Here is a 24,167-nt window from a genome sequence, read left to right as displayed (position 1 = left end):
AAGAAATGAAGCCGATTCGTGCACACCCTTGTTGATCCTGGGTCCTAGAAGTGATGATCACCCCAGAGTTCGGAACCCCACACGGAGTTTCTTCATTCTGGTCACTGCGGGGAATGGGAATTATCCCGAGCGATAATTTTAGCATCTGCCGGATCTCCTGATCTTCACTCGTGCCCTGAATATTTTGTTCCCGTCTTCTGGGAGAAATACCCGCCGTTGACTTGCTGTGGCCTTGGCCGACATGCAAGACCCAGCCGTAGCTCCAAGACACCTTTCCCCTCCGTCATACAGTCTGCTTCCAAGTAAAATACTGATGCCCGAGATAGGCCGCAAATACCGCTACCAGGAATGCCCCAAGGGCGAATGCCGAATTATTATCCGACATGGTCACCGCGTAAATTACCACCGTGGCGCCGACTCCAAGTAGTGTCACCAGAACTAGCAGCGAGATCATGGTCAAGTTCAGACCTTCGTTGATGCGGATGCCCCACCCGATGACTCTTTGGCCAGCAGCTCCGCGCTCTCGCTCCAAGGGAGAACAGGTCTTCTTTGGAAATCTGTTTAGCCAGAAGTCGTCGGTGTGCGGGCCCGGCTTCAACAAGTGCTCCAGATTGTTGATGGAGTCGATTTCGACGTCATCCACCGGTACTGGTTGATATAGATATCTTTTTGCCTTTACCTCAGCTTCTGGAGGCACGTCTCTCGTCTTGAACCACGTTGGGCAACAGCGTAGTCCTATAGGAACTAGCTGGAACTTTGCGAGCGTCAGTCTGCATGTCATTGAGGCAAATAAGGTCGGGGCGACAATACATACGCGGACAAAATCTGCCGAATGGATCTTGTAGAGGCTTATCCCACTCATGTAGTACCTTAGTCCTTCAGGTATGCGGACGAAGTGCGGAAGGCGGCGAGCGACGTTCCGTATGAGTTTGCAAGCCCACAATGGGACTATATCCATGATCTTGAACTCGTGCTCCTCGCGTACGCGCCGATATTCTTGAGACATTGCCCGGAATAGGAACTCGTCGTTATCAAAAGAGCCAACTTCCAGATTTTCCAGCACGGTGGAGGTTTTCGTGTTGATACATAGTAGTAGGAATTTATAATCTTCGGGTTGTGTCGTCGCGCTTCCTCTTTGACCAGTCGCTCCCCGTACCTGGTCTGGAGTATAGCTCGCAGGGGTGCTACTTGGTATCACGGATCTGCCCGCAAATCCTGCAGTTGAGCTAGATCTCAAATGAGCTTGAGGTGGAGCTTGTGGGGAGCCCGAGGATGCCGAGTGCTGTAGTCGGTCTCTGACACCGTTGACACTAGCAAGAAGCCTCGCGCGAAACTTGTTGAGCCCACCAGGCAGTATCTCCTTCACATCGACATATACGCGCTCTCCGCAGCCCTAGAGCACTGTTAGACATGATCATATCGTAGGAAAATATTAACTAACGCAGAGATAATGAATGCGCCGATAACCAGCTGGTGGCGGGGAGCAGATATCCATTAGGCGACGCCAGAATGCCCGTGCCCGGTCGGACATGGTATTACGATCCGTGCCATTTTCTCTACCCTTGGCTTCCACCCAAGTTTGGAGTTCGTGGCGCAAGTTGCTTATCGCGTGGCCATCGACTATAAACTCCTTGACCTGGTCGAGGTTGGTCAAGGGGATCTCATCCTGACTCGCAGAATCATCGCCGTCGCCATACTCGGGCCATTCCACAACATCATCGAAGAGCCGGTCAGAATAGTATCTTACGAGCTTTTTGTGTAGTGATTCCAGCCACGCATCGATTTGAGCGGCGTTGCGCATGTCCATTTCCTCCTGTACAGAGAGTTCTGTCGTATCGTGCAATAGCTCCCGACGCATATAGACTGCTGTATGTCTGGCAGAGTGTAGGATAAAGCCCGCTGCCTGACGTTGAATGCTCTTCGACGCCTGGTTGTTCAGGTCACGACCGTACTTCCTTATGTGGCGCTCAAGCTGCTTCTGCAACGTCACTGGGCCAGCAAGTAGGATCGCCCTCGCAAACAGACGTTTCAACACATGATCATTGAGAAGCAAACTGCCTAGTTGAGTGACTGCGACGGGGGTTAGCTCAAGGGGAGAAACTCGGGACGACGGAACCGAGCTATCAGTTTCGGTTCGATCACACTCCAACCCGTAGTTGCTGCTCATCAACTCTGTGCTTGCCGTACAATCATCCAATGCCAATATAAGCTGTTTCGCAAAGCATGCCGCTGTAGCTGAGGGCCACCCGGCTTCTGGTGGCCTCGGATACTCGTTGCCATTGTCTGATACCCCTTGGATCACGATTGTTTCATCAGCTCTCCGTACGCCTGACAATAAGAAGCCTCTGCAGAGTTTATGGAATGATAGACTGTCAGCGATCGCTCGTATTGGCCACCGGCCCGTCAGGAGTCGGGCCACTGGGTCCATACCACGATAGAAATCACTATCGTCGTGCTGGCTGAGAAGGTTGAATCTGTGCGCTAGTAAGGGGTATCTGCGTTTGATTGAAACTAGATGGCCCGGAAGCGATTTATCCCCCCTAAGATGGTGTTGAAGTACTTTGTGGAGAGCAGCTCCAACCACGCCCCCAGGTGGAAGCCCCAAGGATTCCTCCAAGATATCACGGCTGCTTCTCTGGTTGTCATGACCAAAGAGAAAACTCATGTGGTGTTTGGGAAACGTCGCAACCACATTGCCACTTCGGATTCGTTCCTGAGACCCTTGAATGACTTCCCCAATCCCAACCATCAAAGCAAACCGTACACGCGGAAAGTCCGACTTCAAGGGGAATATGAAGGGATTTTCAAACAGCCTGTCATGACCGGCGGCTAAATAATATACGACAACATTCCGAGTTCCAATGCGTCCCAGAACATATTGGATTTTGTGGTCACACTTGCTTTGAACCTCGTCGTGGATTTCGTCTAATACGGCAATCAACGCTGCCATCTGTACCGGCAAGGCGCAGATCAGGGTGACCGTGTAGATATCGCTGCTTCTACCAATACCCGGCGGCATAGTGGGCAGTGGAGCGTGTTTGTTTTATTCAGCAAAGGGCTAACGGTCTGAAGGTTCAATTTTTCTTGCGTTAAGTTTTTATATGAGGGAGCCGTGAGGACGAGGCTCTGGAAAAGACAAAAAAAAAAGGAGGGTGGAGGGTGCACGGCAGACAAGGCGTTCCTTGAGGCTGATTTTAGACAAGGTGCGCTGGCACCACTCAGCACACATCCGACCGATTGACGCCAGATGCAACTGATGAGCCTCGCCGATCGAGAGGCTGCCCTGTGCGCCTTGTCTGCCCAGTCTAGCTGTGGCACCGCTCGTTGTTCTCCTTGGAAATGTGAGCAGGGACACGATATCTGGAGATCTACGACAAGGCCATGGTCGCTGTCTGCTCACTAGTCCTCATCGCGTGTTTACTCGGGGGCAGGATGTGAGCCTTGTGTTTAGAGACTGCTTGGTGGGTGATGGCACAACTGCGTAGCTTCCACTGGCCAGGGGCGTCTGCAGCGGAACCCATCAGTTCTATTCCGGCTAGCAATAACATAACCAAACCCCAAGCTGAGGCTGGCTGTTTTCGACTTAAGAGCAGTTCATCCGGAGTTGGTCACTCGGTGTGTATCCTAAGCTAGCGGCATCAACGTCGAAGAATAACCTACAAATAGCCTAAACAATACTCACAGCACCAATAGACAACTACTACAAGTCAAAGACAAGTATGCTGTTTGAAAGTCTCCTCGCAGACCTCATTCTGACAACGCCCGAGGAAGCACGTCCGACACCAGTCGTTGGAGGTCGACTCGATGCCACAGATAAAACACCAGGCAGGATGAGTACTATTCGTGTCTGCCAGAAGAGACAAGGTGGCGCGGTGCTGCTTGCTCAGAGGACCAAAGACGTAAGCCTCCAAGACTTGTCGGTCGGCATAGGGAGTATCCAGCTTCGGTAGCCACCGCGAGTATTGGCAACGACGCCGAGTGCCTGCCATGATATTCATGCGCATTGTTGTCTCCTTGTCGACTACTATGATAGCACCTAGGCCGTAGACTTCCTCGCCGGGGTGATAGCCTTGGATAATGTCGCAGATAGTCTCTCCAATCGCCAGACTGCGCTTTGGCCAATCCTCATCGCGGGCAGCGTACAAGATGCCCAGTGCGTCGAGCAGCACCGGCATCGTGACGGGTCGGCTTACCAGCGCACGCCAGTACATGATGGTTTGATGCCTATCGTCTGAGTCGACAAATCCCAAACAGCGGGTCATTGGACTTGCGAAGTTGATCACGATGCCACTAACACCGAGTCCTTTACCGAAAGAGACCAGATCCGGTCCTTCTTTGCCATATTCGTCCCGCTGGAAACAAAACGGGGCACCGCACCGAATGGCAGTCAATGCTTCGTCCACGATCAGCCACAGTTTCTCTTTAGCACAGCATTTCTTGAGCATTTTGAAGCGGTCCGGGGCTAGAACTGCCCCATTCTCCGTGCTGACCATGTCGATAACCACCGCGATGCAGCATTGTCTTTTCGCTTCGGCGAGCGAGTCGCTGAGGGCGTCGTGGGAGTCGCCGATCTGAATCACGGTCGGCTGCAGGCCACTGGCGATGATCTGAACCTCCCATTCCTTCGAGGCATGAGCCTACCGGTGGAAGGAATGTCAGCAAAGCTTTTGGTATTTCCGACCGAGCATACCAAAGGCCCAAATGCCGCCCCATAGATCCCCCGGACCGCCGCAATTCTGGGGTTCGTGACATGCGACTCGTTCCAGCCCAGATACTCGAGAACATACTCCTGGACCTTCTTGCCATCCTCGGTCGGCAATACGCTGGGCGCCAAGTCGGTGTTTTTAAAGATGAGTGGGCTGGTGGCGCAGGTGTTGAGGATCAGGCTCGCGACGGTGGTGGGAGAGAGGGCGTCGCTGACGTGGGCATGCAAGGAGATGGGATAGTAGCCGCCAAAGAAGGCTGCAAATAGCTGAGTGTACGTGCTGAGGAGATCATGGTACCTTGTCTCGACTAGAGCCGGATTCTGAAAATAGTCCTGCCACCACTGACGAACAGCCTCGTCCTTGGCCGTGGTCTCGCCGGAATAGATGCATCCCCACGAGTTGTGGAAGTCGTGGTTGGGCAGTGGTTTGGCCATCTCGGCTTGATCTTCCGAGTTGGTAGAGTCGCCATTAGCGTCAGATTCGTGCATTGTGGTGGTGTGTTGACGTGGGGGGTTGGGTGGGAAGTGGAATGTGTCTGCGAGAAGGAGCGATCGAGAGCGATCCTCCGACCCTCCAAGCCTGTTCAGCTTCTGCAGCCTGCCGTCTTCCCCGTCATGATTGGCACAAATTGCTGGTATTCACGAGGGCTGTCAATTCGCTCTCGACTAGCGTGCGTGCAGCCAAGGAATGTGACGCAGTACAAGCGCGTACATGAGCCTGACGCCCTCGCTCAGTTGCGAACTGATGCCTCACTTCTGGGCCGTACATTACCCTCATTTGGCGCTGGCCTTGTTTTCAGCTAGCCAGAAAAGCAACAAACCCACTGAAGTGCGATGAGCTAACCCCGTGTTCGAGCTGGATCTGCACGACCACTGTAGGCATTTCCTTCAACCCAGAGTTCGTGGGTCCTGCAGATCCGATTCGCCCAGACGCACGTCCCCCTCTCGCGCAATCATCGAGTCCTTGCAGATGTTTGCTCTTGCTTGTTCCTCTCCCTGCCATTAGTGGCCAGCTGCCAGGTTCGCCCCGTGGCACGGGGTGGCTGGCGTCCCCCAACCAGTGATCAATCCTTCTTTGCTATTCTCCGTCTAAATGATTCGACAGGAGATTTGGCCTCTTTTTCAAGATCGACGCGATCGCTCGACAAATCCTCCGTGTCGTCAGAGCAGTGAAGCCTGCAAGCAAGACATGCAGTGTCACTTCCTGCTGCTTCAGGCGGGGAAGGCGCGATGATGGCGCACCTGCTGCACTGTGCCTGTGCTCGTCACCCCCTCCCACTTCTCGGTTCCGGTCATTAAAATCCCCCGAGCCTCAAGCTGTAGTGACTCGATCATCTTATCGCCTAGTTCTAGACCTAGAGTATCTTATTCTTATCTCGCGATGTCTCCAGCTCTGGTGCATATCGTGTCGCAGGAGGATTGCGTCCCACCATGTCTCTTCCCTGCCTCGAGCTTCGCCCAGAATGAAGATCGCACTGCTGGAATTAGCACGGAGGAGTTGGGTATCGAAAAGGACCTGGACGCTGTGCGCTCGACTCTGACTGATAATCAGCTCGACCTGCCAACTGCTCTTCAAACAGCCTGGGCCCTCACACTGCGCTGTTTCGTCCCTTCGGATATCCTCTGCTTTGGATACAGTGGCGAGCATGCTGTTGATAACGCAGAGAGCGACACTCCCCATCTTGTCATCGGGCGCGTAGACAATACCGAGACCCTTGCGGTGTGTCTTCAGTGCTTCAACGAAAGATCATTGAGCCCTACCCTTGGTGCGCCATCAGGATACGAAATCAACGTCGTCGCCGAAGAGCCATCGCGTGAGCTCTGCAATACTAGCCTACTCTTCCATGGGTTCAAGCCATCTTCAATCGAGTTACATGCGCAAACCGACCTCTCCATCGGTGTTGTCCAGCCGTCCAGCAATCAACTCTCTGCACGTATTGTCTTCCGCCGCGATGTCATTTCGACCTCAATTGCAACAAGTGTCCTCCATACTTTTGGCCACGTTGTCTCGCAGATCCTCACCCGGCCTCACAATCGCAAAGCTGACCTGTGCTCTGGTCTCGACAAAAGCGCAATCCAACTCCTAACGCAGACCGTCTCTCCTGCCCAAGATCGGTGTCTGCACGAGCTGATCCTCGATCAATGCAGGGTGCATCCCGAGCGCATGGCCGTTCGCTCATGGGACGGAAACCTGACTTATGGTGAGCTGGATGATCTCTCCCTCCGTCTGGCTCACCACCTCGTCCAGCTCGGAGTCGGTCCTGAAAAGTTCGTTCTCAGCTGCTTTGAAAAATCCACATGGGCCATTGTCGCTCGACTGGCCATCTTGCGTGCTGGCGGTGCCTACATTTCCATCTTTGCAACGAATCCGCCCGTCTTCCTGGACTCGGTCGTCTCTCGCACGAACCCGCAGGTCCTGCTCAGTGAAGCCAAGTTCGCCAGTCGCTTCCAGCATCTCGTGCCCAATTTCGTCAGCTTCACTCCGGAATGGCTGCGCAGTTTGCCTTCAGGCAACAAGGTTACGCCTTGTGAGTCCGTACGATCTGATAACGCGTGTCTTGTTCTCTTCACCTCGGGCAGCACCGGCCAACCAAAGGGCATCATCCAGGTCCACCAATCCTATGGAACAGCCATCAAAGACTACGCACGCAACTTCCGCCTTGGGTCAGACACGCGCTACCTCCATTTCGATGACTACGCCTTTGATATCAGCAATCTCGAGTTCCTCGTTCCCCTGATTCTCGGCGGATGCTGCTGTGTGCCTCCTCCCATGAAGACCGCCGACGACCTCGCTGCAGCCATCAACACTCTGGACGCAAACATCACGTTCCTTACGCCCACAGTCGCAATCAAGCTGGACCCGGCTGATGTCCCTGGCCTGAAAACAATCTGTGTAGGGGGTGAGCCCCTCCCGAAAGAGCTGATCCGGAAATGGGAAACAAGCTCCACACGCCTCGTTAACCAATTCGGAATGGGCGAAGTCGCCATCTGCTGCGCGTACAACGACAACATCCAGCTCGAGCGAGGAGCCACCATTGGTCGTCCAGCGACCGGCGCGATCTGGATTGTGGACTCTTCGACGCCCGAACGACTGCTTCCCCTCGGCGCCGTCGGCGAACTCGTCATTGAAGGACCCCATCTCTCCCGTCGCTATCTCGATAACACCGCGATATCACGAACGGCTGCGGGTTTCCTCCAAAAGACCCCTCGCTGGATGAGCCAACTGCACCCGTCACGCAGCGCAGCTCGCATGTACCGCTCCGGCGACCTGGGCCGTCTCAACCACGACGGGACAATCGACTACATTGGACGAAAAGATACGATTCTGAAGCTGGACGGTTGCCGTATTGACGCGGTCGAGGTGGAGCACCAGGCCCGCAAATGCCTCTCCCCTCGCGACGCAATCGTCGTCGACCTCTTTGGTGCAATCGACGGCCACGAAGATCCGCGCTTGACTGCCCTGCTTTACCTCGACGACCACCCTCTCAGCACCGACCCCATCGTCAACGGTGAACCGATCATTATAGACGCAGCGGACGACCCTCTTGCCCAAGAAAAAGTCGAGATTATTCAACACAACATCGCACAGGTCCTTCCAGCATACATGGTCCCGACCGTCTTCCTCCTCATGTCCTGGTTCCCGCGTACAGCATCGAAAAAGACCGATCGCAAGAAAATCCGACACATCGGGCAAAATTACTACATGGCCGAGCGCGAGAAGCGGAGTAAATCGCCCTACTACGCTATGCAGGCGCAACAACTACCCCAGTGAAGCATACATTAGCTAGCTCTCTCTATCTAGGATTCTTACTCCGTAGACTATCTAGTTTAGATAGATCAGATAACTCACTCTTGTCTCGAAGGATTCAGTATTGACGAACCTACCCCTCACCAACGTCATACACATCCAAGCATTATTCGTACACACGTATATGCAGCCCCTCACCCTCAGTGCAGTACAAACAAACAAACCGAGTGGCTTGCTGAGGAACCCCTCTCCACCCCTGACACTTGCTAGGCACCCACCAAGCCATCGACAGTCTAGACCCTTGCCTTTCTCAGCACGGTTCGTCCCCTCGATCCCCAGTGGCCCTAGCGCTTACCTGACAGGTTCATGTCGCCATGCAGCTAGTCATCCTCCCGCTCGTAAGTGGTTTTCCAGCCCATTAAATGACAGGGTATCTACCCCTCAGCTGCAGCTTCCCTTCGAACTGTCAGATTCCGAGATTCAATCGCTCGAACAATCATCCATGTAACTCGGTCAGTGCGTGCATAGGTCGAATACGAACCTCCGTGGGGGTGCAACACGAGACAGCCGAGAAACGCTCACGATGGCATCCACACCACCGTGAGAGGAAACATAGTGAACGTACCGGATTCTTCATTCATGCAATGAGGTGGCCAGCCCAGCGCACGCAAAAACCCCTAAGGAGAGCCCTCTCTCAGCCACCCAAGCTGTCACCGAACGCGCGCCCCCGCCCCAGCAGCCGACCGAGCAACCCCCGTTCAACCGCTCATCTCCGTGCCCGCCGTGCAAGAGCTCTTGCATTGTATCAGCTGCATAGGAAGCTCCCGTAACTCTCAATGTCGATACCATCGGACGATAAGGACATGAGTCCGGGAACGACCAGGCACCGAATCAGATCGAGTTTCCGGCGCAGTCTCGATGTCCATGGCTCAGCGCGAAAGCGCGGCTCGTCATTGGATCCGGAGTCGAATCCTCGGTAGCACAAAGACAGTCAACGGAAGACCTGAGGAGGTGGTGGTGGCGAGCTGGCTGGCAACTGAATCGGGCGCGTTATTGGCTTCGAATATTGATACAACGACAGGGGTTCCTTACTAGTTGTAGCACTCTTGTTACGTACGTACAGCGTCTCAGAAGCTGTGGAGTGACTGAGTCAAAGAGGCGGGGGTGGGGGGTAAATTGGTGATGGAAGCCGGGAGTGTACAAGGACGAGAGAGGACACCAGGAGTAGGTTTGACATGGGCAAGTGTCATTTTTAGCATGTGCTGTCCTGCGCTGCGCCCTTCAGCTACTATTCTCCTAAGCTAAGCACGGGGATTAGGCTCCAAGTTCAGTGATAGGAAACGGCGATTCGCATAAGACGCGTAAATATCATATTTGTGCTGAGTACATGCCAAATTGCCAACGCCCTACTTCCCATCATGTCCATCCTACTCACTTGCCCTTCAACACACACTCACCGAGGAGCCTCCGTGCTCCTTCGTTTTGCATCTTTGGCTCATGGTGTCGTCTTCTTCCGTATTACGGGCTCATGGCGTAGTTTTTTGCTCAACTAGAGAGGCAGGTTAGCGAGGACGGTGCGCGGAGGCGGATCACATACCCAATCATCAAGAGCCGCGTCGTTGTCCTTAAATTCAGACAGTCGAGAATCGGTATTTTCTATCATCGCTAGATTCAGCATGGCCATCGCATCAGGGAGAAGGAGGAGAGGATTATCAGGAGGCAACTTTACCTGTGCTGAAGTAAACGAGCTTTTTCGCCGCCGAGTCACTATCAAACGTTTGGATCCACTTAACCGCCTCCGGCGTGTTCCCTATCTGGCTGAGATCATACTGCACCGCTATATCACCGTCAGCAAACGGCCGCATCCTGCAGTTAGTCGGGAATGTATCTACCGGCTGGGAGGTAACCCTTCTTCGTGAGCTCTCCCTTGCATTTCATGATTGTTTTGCGGAATGTTCCCTCGTCTTCCTTCGACGGCATTCCGTCGGTAACAATCAAGATCATAAGAGGACGGGGCAAGACTCCGGTGGAATTGAGATTATCGTAAACCATCGGTTGGAGAATCTTCTTCTCGAGGTTTGTCCCGAGCTCTGTCCAGCCCTCGGGGGTGAATTGCATCCTCTGCGAAACCGCGGCTTCACGGAGGTCGTTGGCCGTCGAATCGTCCTTGTTGATGAATCGCAGGTGAACGCCGCTGGAAATGTTCGTATCAGGCACAAGGGCTGTGGCAAGCCTGGTAAGCCGTGTGACCATTATCTTTGCACGGTCCATTCGGCCATCCTCTGCCATGGAACCGCTGTCATCTGTTACTCTGTTAGAGATCGAGAGAATAAAGACGAATAGAGTTGATCGACCAACCAATGTACAAAACAGTCTGGTACAATGCCGCCTTGGCCAGTCTCATAATCATAGGAGGTGAGCTAAGGTGATTCGTCTGATCCTTTCGTAGCGTGGCAGCGAGCTGGGCCACCTGCTGAACGTAAGGATCATTTGGTGGGAAGAAATCTTCTAGACCGTTGCTCTGGATGATGTTGCCAATATTGTGCTGGAACTCTTCAACAGTTTGCGGGTCGTCGATATCCTATGCTACATGAGTAAAACGCGGTGGCCATGGGCAACATCACTCACTGTCCCCGGGGGAGGTTTTGCGCCAGGCGGCGTCGGATTAGCCTGGTTATATGCTGAACGAATAACATTCTGGATAATGTCTTTCACTCCCGGCCACTTGTCGGCATACGCCAAAGCAAACATGACAGCGCTGACAAGCAGTTGAGCCAACGCAGAGCCGATTCCACCCTGTGGGGCTTTCGGGTTAAGGGCAGTCTTGATGGCCGGATTTGTCGTCTGGTCAGCGAGTGCAACAGCAGTTTCACCTCGGTCGTTGGTCTTTGTCAATGATGCACCGGCCTCGGTCAACAGGCGTACGACCTCAGGGTCCCTTCCCTGAGTAATGGCGGCCATCAGAGGCGTCTCATTGTTCCAATCCGGGCTAGAAGCATCAATCTGTGGTTTCGGATCCGCGCCTAGAAGAAGCTCAACAACTCGTGGGCGGTTCTGTTTTGCATTTGCAGCGAGGTAGAGAGGCGTGCGTCCATCGCGAACTGGCTTGCCGGCTTGCGCTCCATTCTGGAGTAGGAGCTTCACGGCGCTGGGGTGGCCATTCTTGACGGCAAGTGCGAGGGGGGTAAATCCGCTGCTGTCTTCGGCGTCTATTTCGACCAACGCGAGATACTTGGTCAAGGAGGCTCGAGTGAGCGTCCCAGCTTGCGAATCGCCGTGAAGCGTCATCGTGCGGTGGTGCACTTGGTAGGTCTTCAGTAAGTCGGGACCGCAGAAATGTGTATTCCCTCAATCAAAAGAAAGCAGAAGCCAGATGAAGGACTTTGGTTATCAATGGCTCTATCGAGGTGTAACTCGCGGTTTTAAGCTCCTTTCCCGACATGTCCGTACAACCATTGAGCATCCAACGCCTGTCATTTCGGTATTGAGACGTATTGTCATCACACTGTAAGACCACGGAATTGAAGTCTGGTGATGCGCAACCTGCATCGCTCTAGATTTGAGAAAAATCCAAATGTTTCAGGCAGCCCCATTATTGCAATATTGCCCCGCGAAGACAACGCTGAAAGCAAGCTGCAGATCGTCGGACCTAGCGGGAAACTCGTGTCCGATCGGTGGCTGGCTGATTCTCCGAGAAAGACAAAGAGCTGTCACTCGCATGGCGCGGGGTTTGGCGTTCAGCTTTGGTCAAGTGCTGTCCGGATCCTGGGCAGGGGTTCATGCAGCCACAGACGCTTTGGGCACGAGCAGGGGTGCAGTTGGCCGTATGGTATTGTATGGCGTAGCTGTGATCTGGAGCCAGTGTGATCAAGCTCGAGGGGGTTATCTACCCATCCTGCTTGAGTCTTGACGTCTTCGCCGGCATTCAGTGATTCTTCCTTGCTGAAGGTCAAGTTGGGATTGTTCTGACTCTCGCGTGCAGCGCTGTAGTTGGAAACTTGATTCCGCTCTCGACACCATGGTGTACAAATACTACCCGATAACAGGAATAGCTGCAGGAAAGGGTCCCAATGGCGAGGTTCCCCAGCGGCAGGAAATCGACGCATGGAGCTCCAAGCCCGAGAACAGGACGCAGGTGGTACTGTTTCTCAAGGCGTTGAAGCGCTTGCAAGAGGTCCCACCGGAAAACCGCGACTCGTTCTTCCAGATCGCAGGTATGTTCTCAAGGATTACCGCACACATGGACCCAGGCGACTAAGGATGGACTAGGTATCCATGGCATGCCATTTACCTCATGGGATGAGCCGCATGTCACGCTGGAGGAGGCCGACAAGAAAGGCTACTGTACTCATGCGAACTACCTGTTTCCGTCGTGGCATCGACCTTATTTGCTACTTTACGAGGTGAGCGGCGACAAGTTTCGACCCATTCTACGCTCTCTGACCGCAAGTACAGCAAAGAATATACGAAATCATGGTGGACGAGATTATCCCAAGCTATCCGGAGAAGGACAGGGCGCCTCTTCGCGCTGCGGCCGACACCTGGAGGCTCCCCTTTTGGGACTGGGCCGTGAATCCCAAGGTACCGTGGCTGGCAGCAGAGCCTGAGCTCCAGGTCTCGCTGCTTGGGAAATTGGAAACGCTGCAGAACCCTCTGTATCAATTTCGCATGCCTGATGGTAAGCCAATGGAAGCTCATGGCGTTGGTGACGTCAAGGCCATGGGTGAAGAGACTGTATACTCGGTATGTTGCTCTTTGCCTCGCATCTGCCAGGTTTCTCACTGACTGCGGGCTTAGTATGGAAAATGCCTGGCAACCAGCCGGTGCCCGACGGAGGAGCAAGCACAGGCCGACAGCAAAGACTGGATCCAGGGGGTTGTCAATAACGAAGGGGTTGAAAAATTCATGGTTCTGCACAGCGCAGTCGATGGGAAAAACTATGGTGCAGCCGCAGAGTTAGTGTACCGTCTGCTCACCTACCCCATTGACTATCAGGAATTTGCAACGACGGCGGTCGACAAGACTGAACCAAAGATTTCAGCCGACGTCAACATCGAGTTCATCCATAACAACATTCACTGGTGGGCAGGAGGCGACGGAGGCCACATGTCGCAAATTCCGGTCGCGACATTTGACCCGATTTTCTGGCTTCATCACTGGTGAGCAAAGTCCGTTCTAGAACGCGACCGTGGCTGACAAGAACAGCAATATCGATCGAATCTTCGCCATGTGGCAGGAGTTGAACCCAGACAAATTCTTCACAGAAGGTTATCAGGGAGATTTTGACCAGAAGGTGATCGGTCTACCGCAGACGGTCACACCAACAACGCCTCTTCGACCGTTTCATAAGGATACGGAGGGCAATTACTGGAATTCGGAAGAGGTTCGCGACTTTCGAGCCCTCGGATATACCTATCCCGACCTAGACCCCGTGAAACCCGGATCTCAAGCCGGCGTGGCCTTCGACGCCGATGCTTATAAAACGAGGCTGTTTGAAGGTATCACGAAGAAGTACGGTGTTTCCCGTCTGGAGGCCCTTACCCAACTGGAGCTCGCGAAGAACGGAGTTGGGAAGCCGCTAGTGGAAGGTATGCGAGAGGTTGACGGAGGCGTTGCTGGGAACGATTTTGCCATCAGTATCCGTTACTCCAAGTAGGTCGGGCATCCTCGCGGCAGATCCAACGCTAACCGTGCCAGGTTCGCTTTCGGTGGACGGCCCTTCAATATCGAGATCTACCTGGAGCCCGCAGATGGCAGTGGCCGCCATTTCACGCCCGACGAATACGTGACCAACGTGTACAACTTCAGTACACCGGGAACGGTAAACGGGCAGGAAGTTTGCAGCAATTGCACGGACTTACAGCACCGCGACGTTCGACTGACCGCATATGTTCCCATCACACCGATCTTGAACCGCTTGATCCTCGAGGACCGGTTAGCCTCTTTGAAGAAAGACGACGTTGAAGCCGTTTTGAGACGCCTTTATTGGCAGGTGACGATGGTAAGGCAATTTGATCGCTTTTCGATATCTTTGGCCTAGGCTAACAATCAACAGGCCGGTCGTCCAGTCCCAGAAGATCAGTGGACCGCATTGAACCTGCAGATCCTTGTGTCCATGGCAGAGGTGTCTCACAGCAAGGATCCGCAAAAGCCCTCGAAGCCAGATGTGGAGCCAGAGGTTCTGCCGAACGTTGGGCAGCCAGATCCCCCGCAGCCATTGCAACCGCCACAGCCTCCTCAGCAGCCAGATCCGCCTCAAGAGCCGGAACCGCCACAGCCTCCGCAACAGCCGGACCCTCCCAAAGCGTAAGTACACCATGAAAGCCATTCACAACGCGGCTAACGCTTCACAGACCCGGTGTAACAGCAGGAGAATTCTTGAAGCTAGAGCAGGAGGTAGGAGTCGGCGGATCCATCGTCGTCGACTCGCAAACCTTCGACTTGACCGAGCCGGCACGGAGGGATCTGAATCGAGTCGTGTTCATCAGCTTCGACGACAGCGCAGAGGAATTGGACGACGATAATTTCGACGGCGTTGCTAGCATAAACATTGTCAGGAAGCTCCGCGAAATCCAAATCCAAACAAAGCCCGCAAACGAAGGCTGGGACACTCATGCCCTCATACCATTCCCGAGCTGGCTTCAGGCACCAAGTCTCAAGATTCAGGTTGACGTCAAGGATGGCACTTACGAGATATACCTGAACGGCAACCATCTCTACTCGCTTGCAAAGCAATTCGGCAATAAGGGCATCACACATGTTCAGTATGAGGCCGAGATAGACCCACCAGCTCTCGCCGGAGAATTGAGTGTGACTAGGCTCTATGGTTGAGGGGAAGCCGTGGTGTTTTGACACATCTTTCAGGGTAGTTATCAATCAAAGTAATGACTAAAACTGAGACCATATTGCGCTAGTCCGTCATGTGCGGAGTAATCTCTCAAGGACTTGACTTGAACGCGGAAGACGAACCGACACTGTGAACATGAGCAGCAAGTTGCAACGCGAAGAGCGCGTCTGGACTCCGGGGTGGGGCCATAACAACGCCTTCCCTCTTTGGGCTATTAGGTGATGTGGCTACTGATGGCCTCAGGCAGCAAGGCTTTGAGCGATAAACAAGTCAAGGCTTGCTAGTTCTCTGACTTTGTGGATCGAAGCAAACTTCATAGAAGATGTAGGGGTATCAAATGGTTCAATAATTGGGGATATGATCAGCTTTCCGCGCACATTTTAGCCTAACCCGGCCTTGGCGTCTTGCCGCGCTAACAATATATACTTCATCCAAACCCCTAACGCGACAAATAATGTGCCTCAAGAAGAAGAACAGGAATTTTTTTTGACGATGTATCACCAACTATATAATATGACGAGCTGATACTGAGTGTTGTAGCCTCGATTAATACCTGTATTACTAGTGACAGTAGTAGTAGTAGTAGTAGTAGTAGTAGTAGTATCCACTCCGCAGATCTCAGTGACGAAAGCAGCACTTCACTCCCGGAACATGAAGGTTAGTACACAATTTAAGGCTTATCAGCAGGGTTATAAAACAATAAACATCCTTCTTTACACTACCCATTTCCACCGCAGGCTCAACAGCGTACTAGTTAGTCATCAAGAGCTCTAGTATGAGCCACCATACGCCTGCTTGACCATGTCAAACGACTGCCCAAGCGCAGCGTTATCTGTCTGGATGGTCTTGACGCAGTATGTCAAAGACTTGGTGGCGACGTTCTCATAGAAGCGGGATGTCTCGTTCGCGACCTTGTTGATACCGTTGAGGATCTGGCTGCGCTGGGTCTGGTTGAATAGATTGACGTTGTTGTAGAAGGCGTTGTCGAGGTTAAGCCCGGTGATGGTGAGTTGCGAAAAAACAAATATATGTGATTAACGCTTATCTTGGTAGAGGAAAGTTCGGAGAGAGGACTTACCGAGTGGAAAGCCTGACAGAGAGTCAGCTGTGTAGACTCTGGCATTGGGCGTGCAGGCTGGGGTCGGTCCAGAGCTTGGTCTTGGGCTGCGACGGTCTGGAGGTAGGTAGAGACGACATCCTAGATGTTTTTAGTCCACTATAATATCGGGAGTCCAGCGATATAGTCACATCTGCATTAACACCCTCAGTCCCAGCGGTCACTTGGTTGAGAATGATGTTTGGGTGGAGGTATCCTAATTCGAGCCCGGCAAGACGGCTCTGAACAGAGGCAGCGATGTCGGTAACATTGTTTCGAGCAGCAGAGGCTCCGGAAACGAAGGCCGCTGCGACGAGGACGTTTTCGAAGTGCATTGTGATTGCTTCGAGGGCTAGGATTGAGAGCTGGAAAGGTAAGGCTCGCAGCAAAATCAAACTTGAATGCAGGGGATAATGAGAATCACAAGGTATCCTGGACTGATATTTCATTAAGATAATTTTGGGGAAAGATAGCTGTGTCGAGAAACTTGAAAACGGGTTGGATGAGCGACTATAGACGTTATCTTGGATGCTTCGACTCGTCAAGGGTAGGAATAAGAGCGATAGGTGAGGATACAGTAGGCTATCGATCTTCGCCGCAAGGCCAATGTTGTCGATATTCGAGGTCGAGAGGACACTTTGTAGCACATTGTCTACAAATATATCTCGTTTATCTAGTTCTCATATACCATTATAATCACATTTCAACCGAAAACAAAACACATATCCCAAAACAGCACTCTCTACTAATAAAACATCATAATATACAATCAACCCCTCCATCCTCGCTCACTCAAAGCTTCGCCTCATCGGCCAACCCCTTGGCAATTCCCAGCGCAATCGCCGGATCCACCCTCCCAAAAAGCGCCACAACCTCTTTACACAGCCTCTCCTGCACACCAGACAGCGAGTCCACCACATTAGCGACAAAAAGCCTCCTCTCCGCCTCATCAAAGACCCTCGTCCACAACTCCCGGGGCTGTACAAAGTCCTCCTCGGTGACCGGAATCTCATTAAGGCCTAGAACGCCCCCCGAGCGCAGCCACTCCGTGTGCCGCACCTCTTGCACGGATTGGCTCCGTACGCCGGGGCTGATGCTGCTGCGCACGTAGGACGGGTCGCCGCCGTAGTTGTTTGTGATTGTGCCGGCGCCGTCGCGCGAGTACGGGTGGTAGATTGGGCATCTGGCGCGGTTCGGGGGGAGTTGGGTGTAGTTTGCGCCGAGGCGGTAGCGCTGGGCGTCGGGGTAGGCGAACATGCGGGCTTGGAGCACTATACGGAAGAGGATATTAGTACGTCGTACTGGTAGAGTAAGGAAGGTATGGGTGGGGATTGGAGACGTACTGGGGTCTGGGGTTGCTGCGATGCCGGGGACCATGTTGGACGGGGAGAAGGCGGCCTGTTCGATTTCGGCAAAGTAGTTCTCGGGCTGGTACACGACTGTCAGTTTTGCGACACTCTCTGAGCCACAAAGCAAGAAAGGGACACTCACATTCTTATTCAACGTCATCCTGCCCACCTCAACAAGCGGGAAATCCTTAAACGGCCAGACCTTGGTAATATCAAACACAATCAACCCGCTCTTCTCCGCCTGCTCGGGCGTCATAACCTGGATATACAACTTCCACGTCGGATAGTCGCCGCGCTGAATCGCATGCCACAGATCGGCGTTGTGGAAATCAGAGTTCAGCCCCGTGAGCTGCTGCGCTTCCTTGGGCGTGAAGTTGGCCACGCCCTTTTCGGGGCGGAAGTGGAACTTGCAGTAGTTGAAGGAGCCGTCGGGGGCGATGAGCTTGAAGGTGTGCACGCCGAAGCCGGTCAGTCGGCGGATTGAGGAGGGGAGGCCGCGCGAGCCGAAGAGGTGCATGAGGGAGTGCACGCTTTCCGGTTGGTTTGTGTGGAAGTCCCAGAACTAAGCAACATTCATTTAGTTATAGGTACAGTGTGATAAGTGAAGTGGGTGGGCGTACCATGTTCATGTCAGGACGGTTGGTCGCGGGGTTCTTCTTGTGGCTGCGGTTGAGGGAGGGAAACCGGATGGGATCGCGGACGAAGAAGACGGGCTGCGATGGTTAGTTACGGTCAACCAATCCAAGAGACTATGAAAGAAGCGACATACGATGTGGTTTCCAACGATATCATGGTTTCCATCCTCGGTGAAGAACTTGACCGAGTATCCACGAACATCACGAACAGTATCAGCACTGCCCTTCTCACCTCCAGTGGTGCTCAGACGGAAGAGCAGAGGAGTCTTCTTGCCAACACCATTGAGGAACTTGGCTGTCGTCAGGTTGGAAATATCGTTTGTAACCTCGAATTCGCCCCATGCGCCAGCTGCTTTGGCGTGGACGACGCTGCAGATGATGAGCAGTGGATTATCCCAGTCAGGAGATTGACATACCGCTCGGGGATGCGCTCGCGGTTGAAGTGAGCAAGTGTTTCAAGGAGAGCAGTGTCGGCGAGGGCGACAAGGCCACCACCTCCAGCGGTAGGGAGTGTAATGCTAACGGCAGGGTCCACGACGGGCTGGCCTAGATTAGAGTGGGCGGTTAGCAACAATTGTGGTGGCAGACTCGAGATGCCTTGGGAAAGATCCTACCCTCGGCCAATGTGAAGACAGCTTTTGACATAGCTATGGATTGATTTGCGTGAATTGGGCGGGGATGCGATGGAGTTATGCACCACCAGAATTTGGCGAGAGACAGCCCTATTTATTCTACGCAGGGGTTATCTGTAGACTACGAATGATGTCAGTCTCCGTCTCGAGATAGCAGGCTGCCGAATAGCCGTGCGATGAATCATCCTCGTAGCTGAGGTTATTTTGAGTCTTCCAAGGTTGGAGACGAGGAGCAACAAAGCATAGAATAATGGCGCCCCCTCATGAGGGGAATGGCTACAGCCCTCAAATGCTTAGCCCACGAGTGACAAACCTAGACTAATCGATGCTCATTGGCCGAGTGTAACGTGGTGCTGACAGTTGGTGGAATTCCCGAGCAAACCCCGAATGACCGAGATCTCGCCGTCCTGGCCAAGTGGGGCCAACTCTCGTAAAATAGCATAAGCACCCAGAATAAGCTCAACCAGTGACGACATTGTGCTTCGTAGGGCAGTCTTTCTTGTCAGCATTTGAGTCGCTGCTGAGGAACACCGTGTTTTGTCCACCAATCACCCCCCCTGCCGCACTGCCGTGGTGCCCGCTGCCATATGCTCAGCATGAGGGGAAGGCAGATCTGCACTATGCGGCTAGGTTGCTGCATTCTACCTTTGACTTTGGCCTGGGAAGTATTCGCTGTGACCTCGAAGCCTTCATCGAGTATATATACCATCATGAAGTCGGCTGGAATAGTCTTCTTCATCAGCATCAATCGCAAGCATCCAAACAAGCAACCATCTAATACTCCTTCCTCTACTCTTTTGTTTATTCTCTTCTAAGCACTCTAATCCCCAATACACCAATCAACATGCCTGGCCCAATCTCCAACGGTTCGCAATTTGACTTCATCATCGTCGGCGGTGGCACTGCGGGCAACACCGTCGCCGGTCGTCTGGCTGAGAACCCCGACGTCAAGGTCCTGATCGTCGAGGCCGGTATCGCCAACCCCCAGGCCATCGACGAGATCACCACCCCCTCCAAGGCCTTTGGCCTCCGCGGCAGCAAGTACGACTGGGCCTACAAGACCACCATGGTCAAGCGCGAAGACTACGAGCGTGTTGAGAAGCCCAACACCCGCGGCAAGGCCCTCGGTGGCAGCTCTTGCGCCAATTACTTCACCTGGATCCCTGGATCCAAGGCCACCTTTGACGACTGGGAGGAATTTGGCGGAAAGGACTGGACCTGGGACAACTGTGTCGAGTACCTCCGCATGTGCGCAACCTACCACGACGACGAAAAGCTGTACCCCGCGGAGCTGTCCAAGATTGGCACCGGGGGTCCCCTGCAAATCTCCCACGCCGAGCTCCTCCCCGAGCTCAAGCCCTTCCGCGACGCCCTCACCGAGGCCTGGGTCTCCAAGGGTGAGCCTCTGACCGAGGACATTTACGAGGGTGAAATGCACGGCCTCACCCACTGCGTCGACACAATCTACCAAGGCCAGCGCCAGGGCAGCTTCCTCTTCGTCAAGAACAAGCCCAACATCACCATCCTCTCCAACCACCACTCCAAGAAGCTCCTCATCGACCCCGCCACAAAGACCTGCACGGGCGTCCTCGCAGTCAACCCCACCACCGGCGCCGAAATCTCCCTCATCGCCTCCCGCGAGGTCATCCTCTCCCAGGGTGTCTTTGAAACCCCCAAGCTCCTCATGCTCAGCGGTGTCGGTCCCGCCGCCGAACTGGCCAAGCACAACATCGACGTGGTCCTCGACTCCCCACACGTCGGCCAGCACCTCCTCGACCACCCCATCGTCCCCTTCGTGCTCCAGATCAAAGACGGCTACGGCCTAGACGACCACCTCCTCCGCGCGGGTCCCAAAAACGACAAGGCCGTCGCAACCTTTGCCCGCGACAAGACCGGCCCCGTGGGTTCGGGTCTCCTCGAGCTCGTCGGCTTCCCGCGCATCGACGAGCGCCTCGAGAAATACCCCGCCTACCGCGAAGCCAAGGCCGCCAACGGTGGACTCGACCCCTTCGGTCCCGCAGGCCAGCCTCACTTCGAACTCGACTTTGTCGGCATGTTCAGCACAGCCTTCCAGTGGCACTACCCGACCCCGCCCTCGGGTAACTTCATGACGGTCATCGTCGATCTCCTCCGGCCCATCTCGCAGGGTGAAGTCACGCTCAACAGCGCCAACCCGCTCATCCAGCCGAACATCAACCTGAACTTCTTTGGCGATGACCTCGATATCCTCGCTATGCGCGAGGGTGTGCGCTGGACGTACGATGTCCTGACCAAGGGCAAGGGCTTCAAGGATATCGTTGTGGCCGAGTACCCCTGGACCATGCCCCTCGAGAGCGACGAGGAGATGAAGCGCGCTGTCCTTGATCGCAGCCAGACTGGTTTCCGTACGTTCTCCCCTGCTCACTTTCTACTCACCTACCGCCCCTGTCTCTTTGGACATGTTTGTACTGACTTGGTCCCGTCTAGATCCCTGCGGAACCGCCCGTCTCTCCAAGAGTATCCACCAGGGCGTCGTCGACGAGAAGCTGCGCGTCCACGGCATCCGCAACCTGCGCGTCGCTGACGCCTCGGTCATCCCTGTCATCCCCGACTGCCGCATCCAGAACTCGGTCTACATGATTGGTGAAAAGGTACGTCGCACCGGAGCATTCACACGCTCTCTCTGGCGAATCTCTACAGGAGACTAATAGGTGCAATAGGGCGCCGACATCATCAAGGCCCAGTACAAGGATCTGTACGAGGCTAAGAACATCCCGTACTATGTCTCGAGCAAGTTGTAGATTATTAGATGGATAGGGGCTCTGCTGTGTTTTACCTAGCTCTGGTTTGGCTGGATTGTGATGCGATGCAACTGATGCGATTGATGCGAATATGTACTATGATCTGTATTTATAGTTTCGTTTGATGCGAATTGTGGCCTTGTGATTTTCATTCGAGTTAGAAGCAAGCAGCAATATTATATTATTGGACTGGAATTACGATGAATACTTTGATTCAAGAGCTTGGCTCCTTCGGGAATGGAAATGTCAGTCAACTTCGATTTAGAATCATACATATACCCCGTTATGCTTGAAGGAGCTCTGTTGACTGAGAGGTCTATCGCTAGCTAGCTACACAGCCGGTGCAGCGCCCTGAAGAGGCGGCGAGAATAAGATAGATCCCATATAATCAATAAAATATAAGTTGAATGTATAGACACGAAAGGTAGTTCTAGTACTGTTTATGTGGTACATCGAATTGATTCAACCCAAACCCTTCACTTACCCTCACACAGTCACACCTCACAGCCTCACACACATTTATTAGAAGGGAATCCCCGAGTCAACACTCGGCCCCGTCTCGTTCTGCGCAGCGAGCTGCTCGTCCCAGGGCTTCAACGAGAGCGCATCATAAACCGGATAATACAACGGACACCGGACATCCAGGACCTCCGACGGAATCGTCGTGAGAGCCTGCAGCCCCTCCTCATCAACACCGGGCCTCACCCCGTCCCCAAAAACACCGATCGTCGGGACCTGAGGCCACCCGGGTCCAGCGGTGGGGTTCTTGGCAAAGTCTGCGTAGGCCGTTTGGAGGGCGTTGCTGAGCTCGGCTTGGAACGGCGTTGCGCCTTCGGCGCGGTATGTGCCGAAGAAGAAGGCGATTTCAGAGGCGTGGTAGGCGCCCACTCCGGGCAGAAATTCCGTGTTTGGGAAGGAGGCGTTGAAGTAGAACCGCCAGGAGTCGAGTCCCGCGCGCTTGGTGTCGTTTGCGTGGACTTGCGTGTTGCACTGCATGAGGAATTCCGTGGCGATGCGGCTGATGCGTGCGCCCTCGGTGAGAATCCCGGGTGTCCCGAGCGGGTAGGCTTCGATCATAAGGTCGGCGAAGTCGCCGAGATTTATCGATGCGAGTGCTGCGCGCGTGTCATTGAGGCCGATTACGAATGGGCTGGCTTCATCGGCCGTTGTGCCGATCAACACGGGGACTCGTGCTGATTTCCCGGCGAGGCGGTCGAGCCGTGGGTTGTTGGCCCAGGTTACGCCGCCGTCGGGGAACCCGTTGAAGCTGATTGAGTTATTTGTGACGAGGTCGACGAGGTCTTGGGCCGGGTACTCCAATAGACAGTCGAATGCTGCATCTGGATTGGGGCAGCCGGCGAGTTCGGCGAGGGCCTTCCAGGCGGCGATATAGGCACCTGGGGTTTGAGGGCTTGCTGGGACGGAGATCTGGCTTGAGGTCATAATCGCTGCGTGGAAGGGGAGGGGGTTGGGAGGTGCGGTGAGCAGAGTATCGACAGTGGATGAACCGCCACTTTCGCCGACAATGGTCACCCTACGGGGATCGCCGCCGAGGTATGCGATGTTCCGCTGAACCCAGTCTAGGGCCAGGCGAGTGTCATGGAGCCTATCGATATGTTAGACGATTTCTCAAGAACGTTATTATTCATCATTTGGTCCGAGAAGACTTACGCAAGGTTCCGCTCCTCAAGAGGAATGCTTTCATCAGCTGGAAAGCCAAACACATTCGTCCGATAGTTGATGCTAACAAGCACCACGTCTTGGTTCGCAACAACCTTTGAGCCGTCATAGAGCGGCAGCGAGTTTGCTCCGTTCTGCCAGCTGCCCCCATATATCCAAACGAGAACGGCCTTTGACCCGGCAGATGCGGCTGAGGGCGCGTATACATTGAGGTTCAGACAGTCCTCGCTCTCTCCCTTGGGAACTACCCCCAGGCCAACTCCTTCATAGAACTGAGCGGTTGTCTCGCTAATCTGTTGGAAACATGCTGGGCCGTATTGCGAAGCGTCGCGGGGATCGGCCCAGGGCTTGACGGGTGCTGGCAGGCGAAAGCGCTCCGGTTTCTCGGCGAACGGGATACCGAGGAACTTGTTCACTGTGGCAGTTGCGGAGGGAAGGGCAATCTCAGTGGTTGTTCCGATAATCGCACCAGAGTCGATTATGGCAGTAGGACGGGAATTGTATGTGGGTGTGCACGCAGCAGCCGAGGCCACAGCGACAAAGGATAAAAGAGCGAGCATGGTGATGGTTGATAGGCACTGGCGAAAGACATAGCGAAACGTGCGGAGTGTCGCTTTATAATGTGCCAGTGAAGAAGCTGCAAGCCGTTTCCCATCATGCTATGGAATCCGCCTCTATTCAGGGACCCATCGCAG

General features: G+C 54.0%; 9 protein-coding genes across 9 annotated transcripts; 3 read left to right on the top strand and 6 right to left on the bottom strand.

The window, feature by feature from the left end:
• Positions 1-283: 283 nt before the first annotated feature.
• On the bottom strand, positions 284-3,019 carry BJX68DRAFT_261805 (uncharacterized protein; the record flags this gene model as incomplete). Its single annotated transcript, XM_071044263.1, has 3 exons — positions 284-754; positions 815-1,393; positions 1,442-3,019. 3 exons carry the CDS (start codon positions 3,017-3,019, stop codon positions 284-286), a joined length of 2,628 nt encoding a protein of 875 aa, XP_070904300.1.
• Positions 3,020-3,707: 688 nt separating this feature from the next.
• BJX68DRAFT_276724 (uncharacterized protein) lies at positions 3,708-5,140 on the bottom strand (the record flags this gene model as incomplete). The annotated part of the gene is made up of 2 exons (XM_071048172.1): positions 3,708-4,637; positions 4,691-5,140. The coding sequence occupies 2 exons, from the start codon at positions 5,138-5,140 to the stop codon at positions 3,708-3,710; spliced, it is 1,380 nt and encodes a 459-aa protein (XP_070904299.1).
• A 1,729-nt stretch (positions 5,141-6,869) lies between these two features.
• BJX68DRAFT_252326 (non-ribosomal peptide synthetase) lies at positions 6,870-8,477 on the top strand (the record flags this gene model as incomplete). Its single annotated transcript, XM_071042539.1, has 1 exon — positions 6,870-8,477. One exon carries the CDS (start codon positions 6,870-6,872, stop codon positions 8,475-8,477), a length of 1,608 nt encoding a protein of 535 aa, XP_070904298.1.
• A 1,471-nt stretch (positions 8,478-9,948) lies between these two features.
• Positions 9,949-11,741, bottom strand: BJX68DRAFT_261802 (uncharacterized protein; the record flags this gene model as incomplete). Its single annotated transcript, XM_071044262.1, has 6 exons — positions 9,949-10,002; positions 10,051-10,109; positions 10,183-10,290; positions 10,346-10,756; positions 10,812-11,034; positions 11,082-11,741. The coding sequence occupies 6 exons, from the start codon at positions 11,739-11,741 to the stop codon at positions 9,949-9,951; spliced, it is 1,515 nt and encodes a 504-aa protein (XP_070904297.1).
• Positions 11,742-12,133: 392 nt separating this feature from the next.
• On the top strand, positions 12,134-15,284 carry BJX68DRAFT_276719 (uncharacterized protein; the record flags this gene model as incomplete). The annotated part of the gene is made up of 8 exons (XM_071048171.1): positions 12,134-12,667; positions 12,723-12,856; positions 12,909-13,196; positions 13,251-13,612; positions 13,659-14,105; positions 14,151-14,454; positions 14,509-14,693; positions 14,807-15,284. Exons 1-8 carry the CDS (start codon positions 12,472-12,474, stop codon positions 15,282-15,284), a joined length of 2,394 nt encoding a protein of 797 aa, XP_070904296.1. The 5' UTR covers positions 12,134-12,471.
• A 786-nt stretch (positions 15,285-16,070) lies between these two features.
• On the bottom strand, positions 16,071-16,731 carry BJX68DRAFT_261800 (uncharacterized protein; the record flags this gene model as incomplete). Its single annotated transcript, XM_071044261.1, has 3 exons — positions 16,071-16,247; positions 16,379-16,498; positions 16,549-16,731. The coding sequence occupies 3 exons, from the start codon at positions 16,729-16,731 to the stop codon at positions 16,071-16,073; spliced, it is 480 nt and encodes a 159-aa protein (XP_070904295.1).
• A 403-nt stretch (positions 16,732-17,134) lies between these two features.
• BJX68DRAFT_226166 (catalase) lies at positions 17,135-19,062 on the bottom strand. Its single transcript, XM_071038465.1, has 7 exons — positions 18,995-19,062; positions 18,797-18,926; positions 18,515-18,749; positions 18,366-18,458; positions 17,888-18,307; positions 17,740-17,824; positions 17,135-17,667 (listed from the first exon to the last, which is right to left on the bottom strand). Exons 1-7 carry the CDS (start codon positions 19,023-19,025, stop codon positions 17,189-17,191), a joined length of 1,473 nt encoding a protein of 490 aa, XP_070904294.1. The 5' UTR covers positions 19,026-19,062; the 3' UTR covers positions 17,135-17,188.
• A 610-nt stretch (positions 19,063-19,672) lies between these two features.
• BJX68DRAFT_276717 (GMC family oxidoreductase) lies at positions 19,673-21,929 on the top strand. The gene is made up of 3 exons (XM_071048170.1): positions 19,673-21,396; positions 21,479-21,642; positions 21,712-21,929. The coding sequence occupies exons 1-3, from the start codon at positions 19,857-19,859 to the stop codon at positions 21,790-21,792; spliced, it is 1,785 nt and encodes a 594-aa protein (XP_070904293.1). The 5' UTR covers positions 19,673-19,856; the 3' UTR covers positions 21,793-21,929.
• A 309-nt stretch (positions 21,930-22,238) lies between these two features.
• On the bottom strand, positions 22,239-24,032 carry BJX68DRAFT_276713 (Alpha/Beta hydrolase protein; the record flags this gene model as incomplete). Its single annotated transcript, XM_071048169.1, has 2 exons — positions 22,239-23,398; positions 23,464-24,032. The coding sequence occupies 2 exons, from the start codon at positions 24,030-24,032 to the stop codon at positions 22,315-22,317; spliced, it is 1,653 nt and encodes a 550-aa protein (XP_070904292.1). The 3' UTR covers positions 22,239-22,314.
• Between the last annotated feature and the right edge of the window lie 135 nt (positions 24,033-24,167).

The sequence above is a fragment of the Aspergillus pseudodeflectus genome (assembly GCF_044049435.1).
Source record: "Aspergillus pseudodeflectus strain CBS 756.74 chromosome Unknown BJX68scaffold_3, whole genome shotgun sequence".
Lineage (NCBI taxonomy): Eukaryota > Fungi > Ascomycota > Eurotiomycetes > Eurotiales > Aspergillaceae > Aspergillus > Aspergillus pseudodeflectus.
The sequence above is the reverse complement of the archived record's forward strand: the minus strand, read 5'-3'. Positions and strand labels throughout refer to the sequence as shown.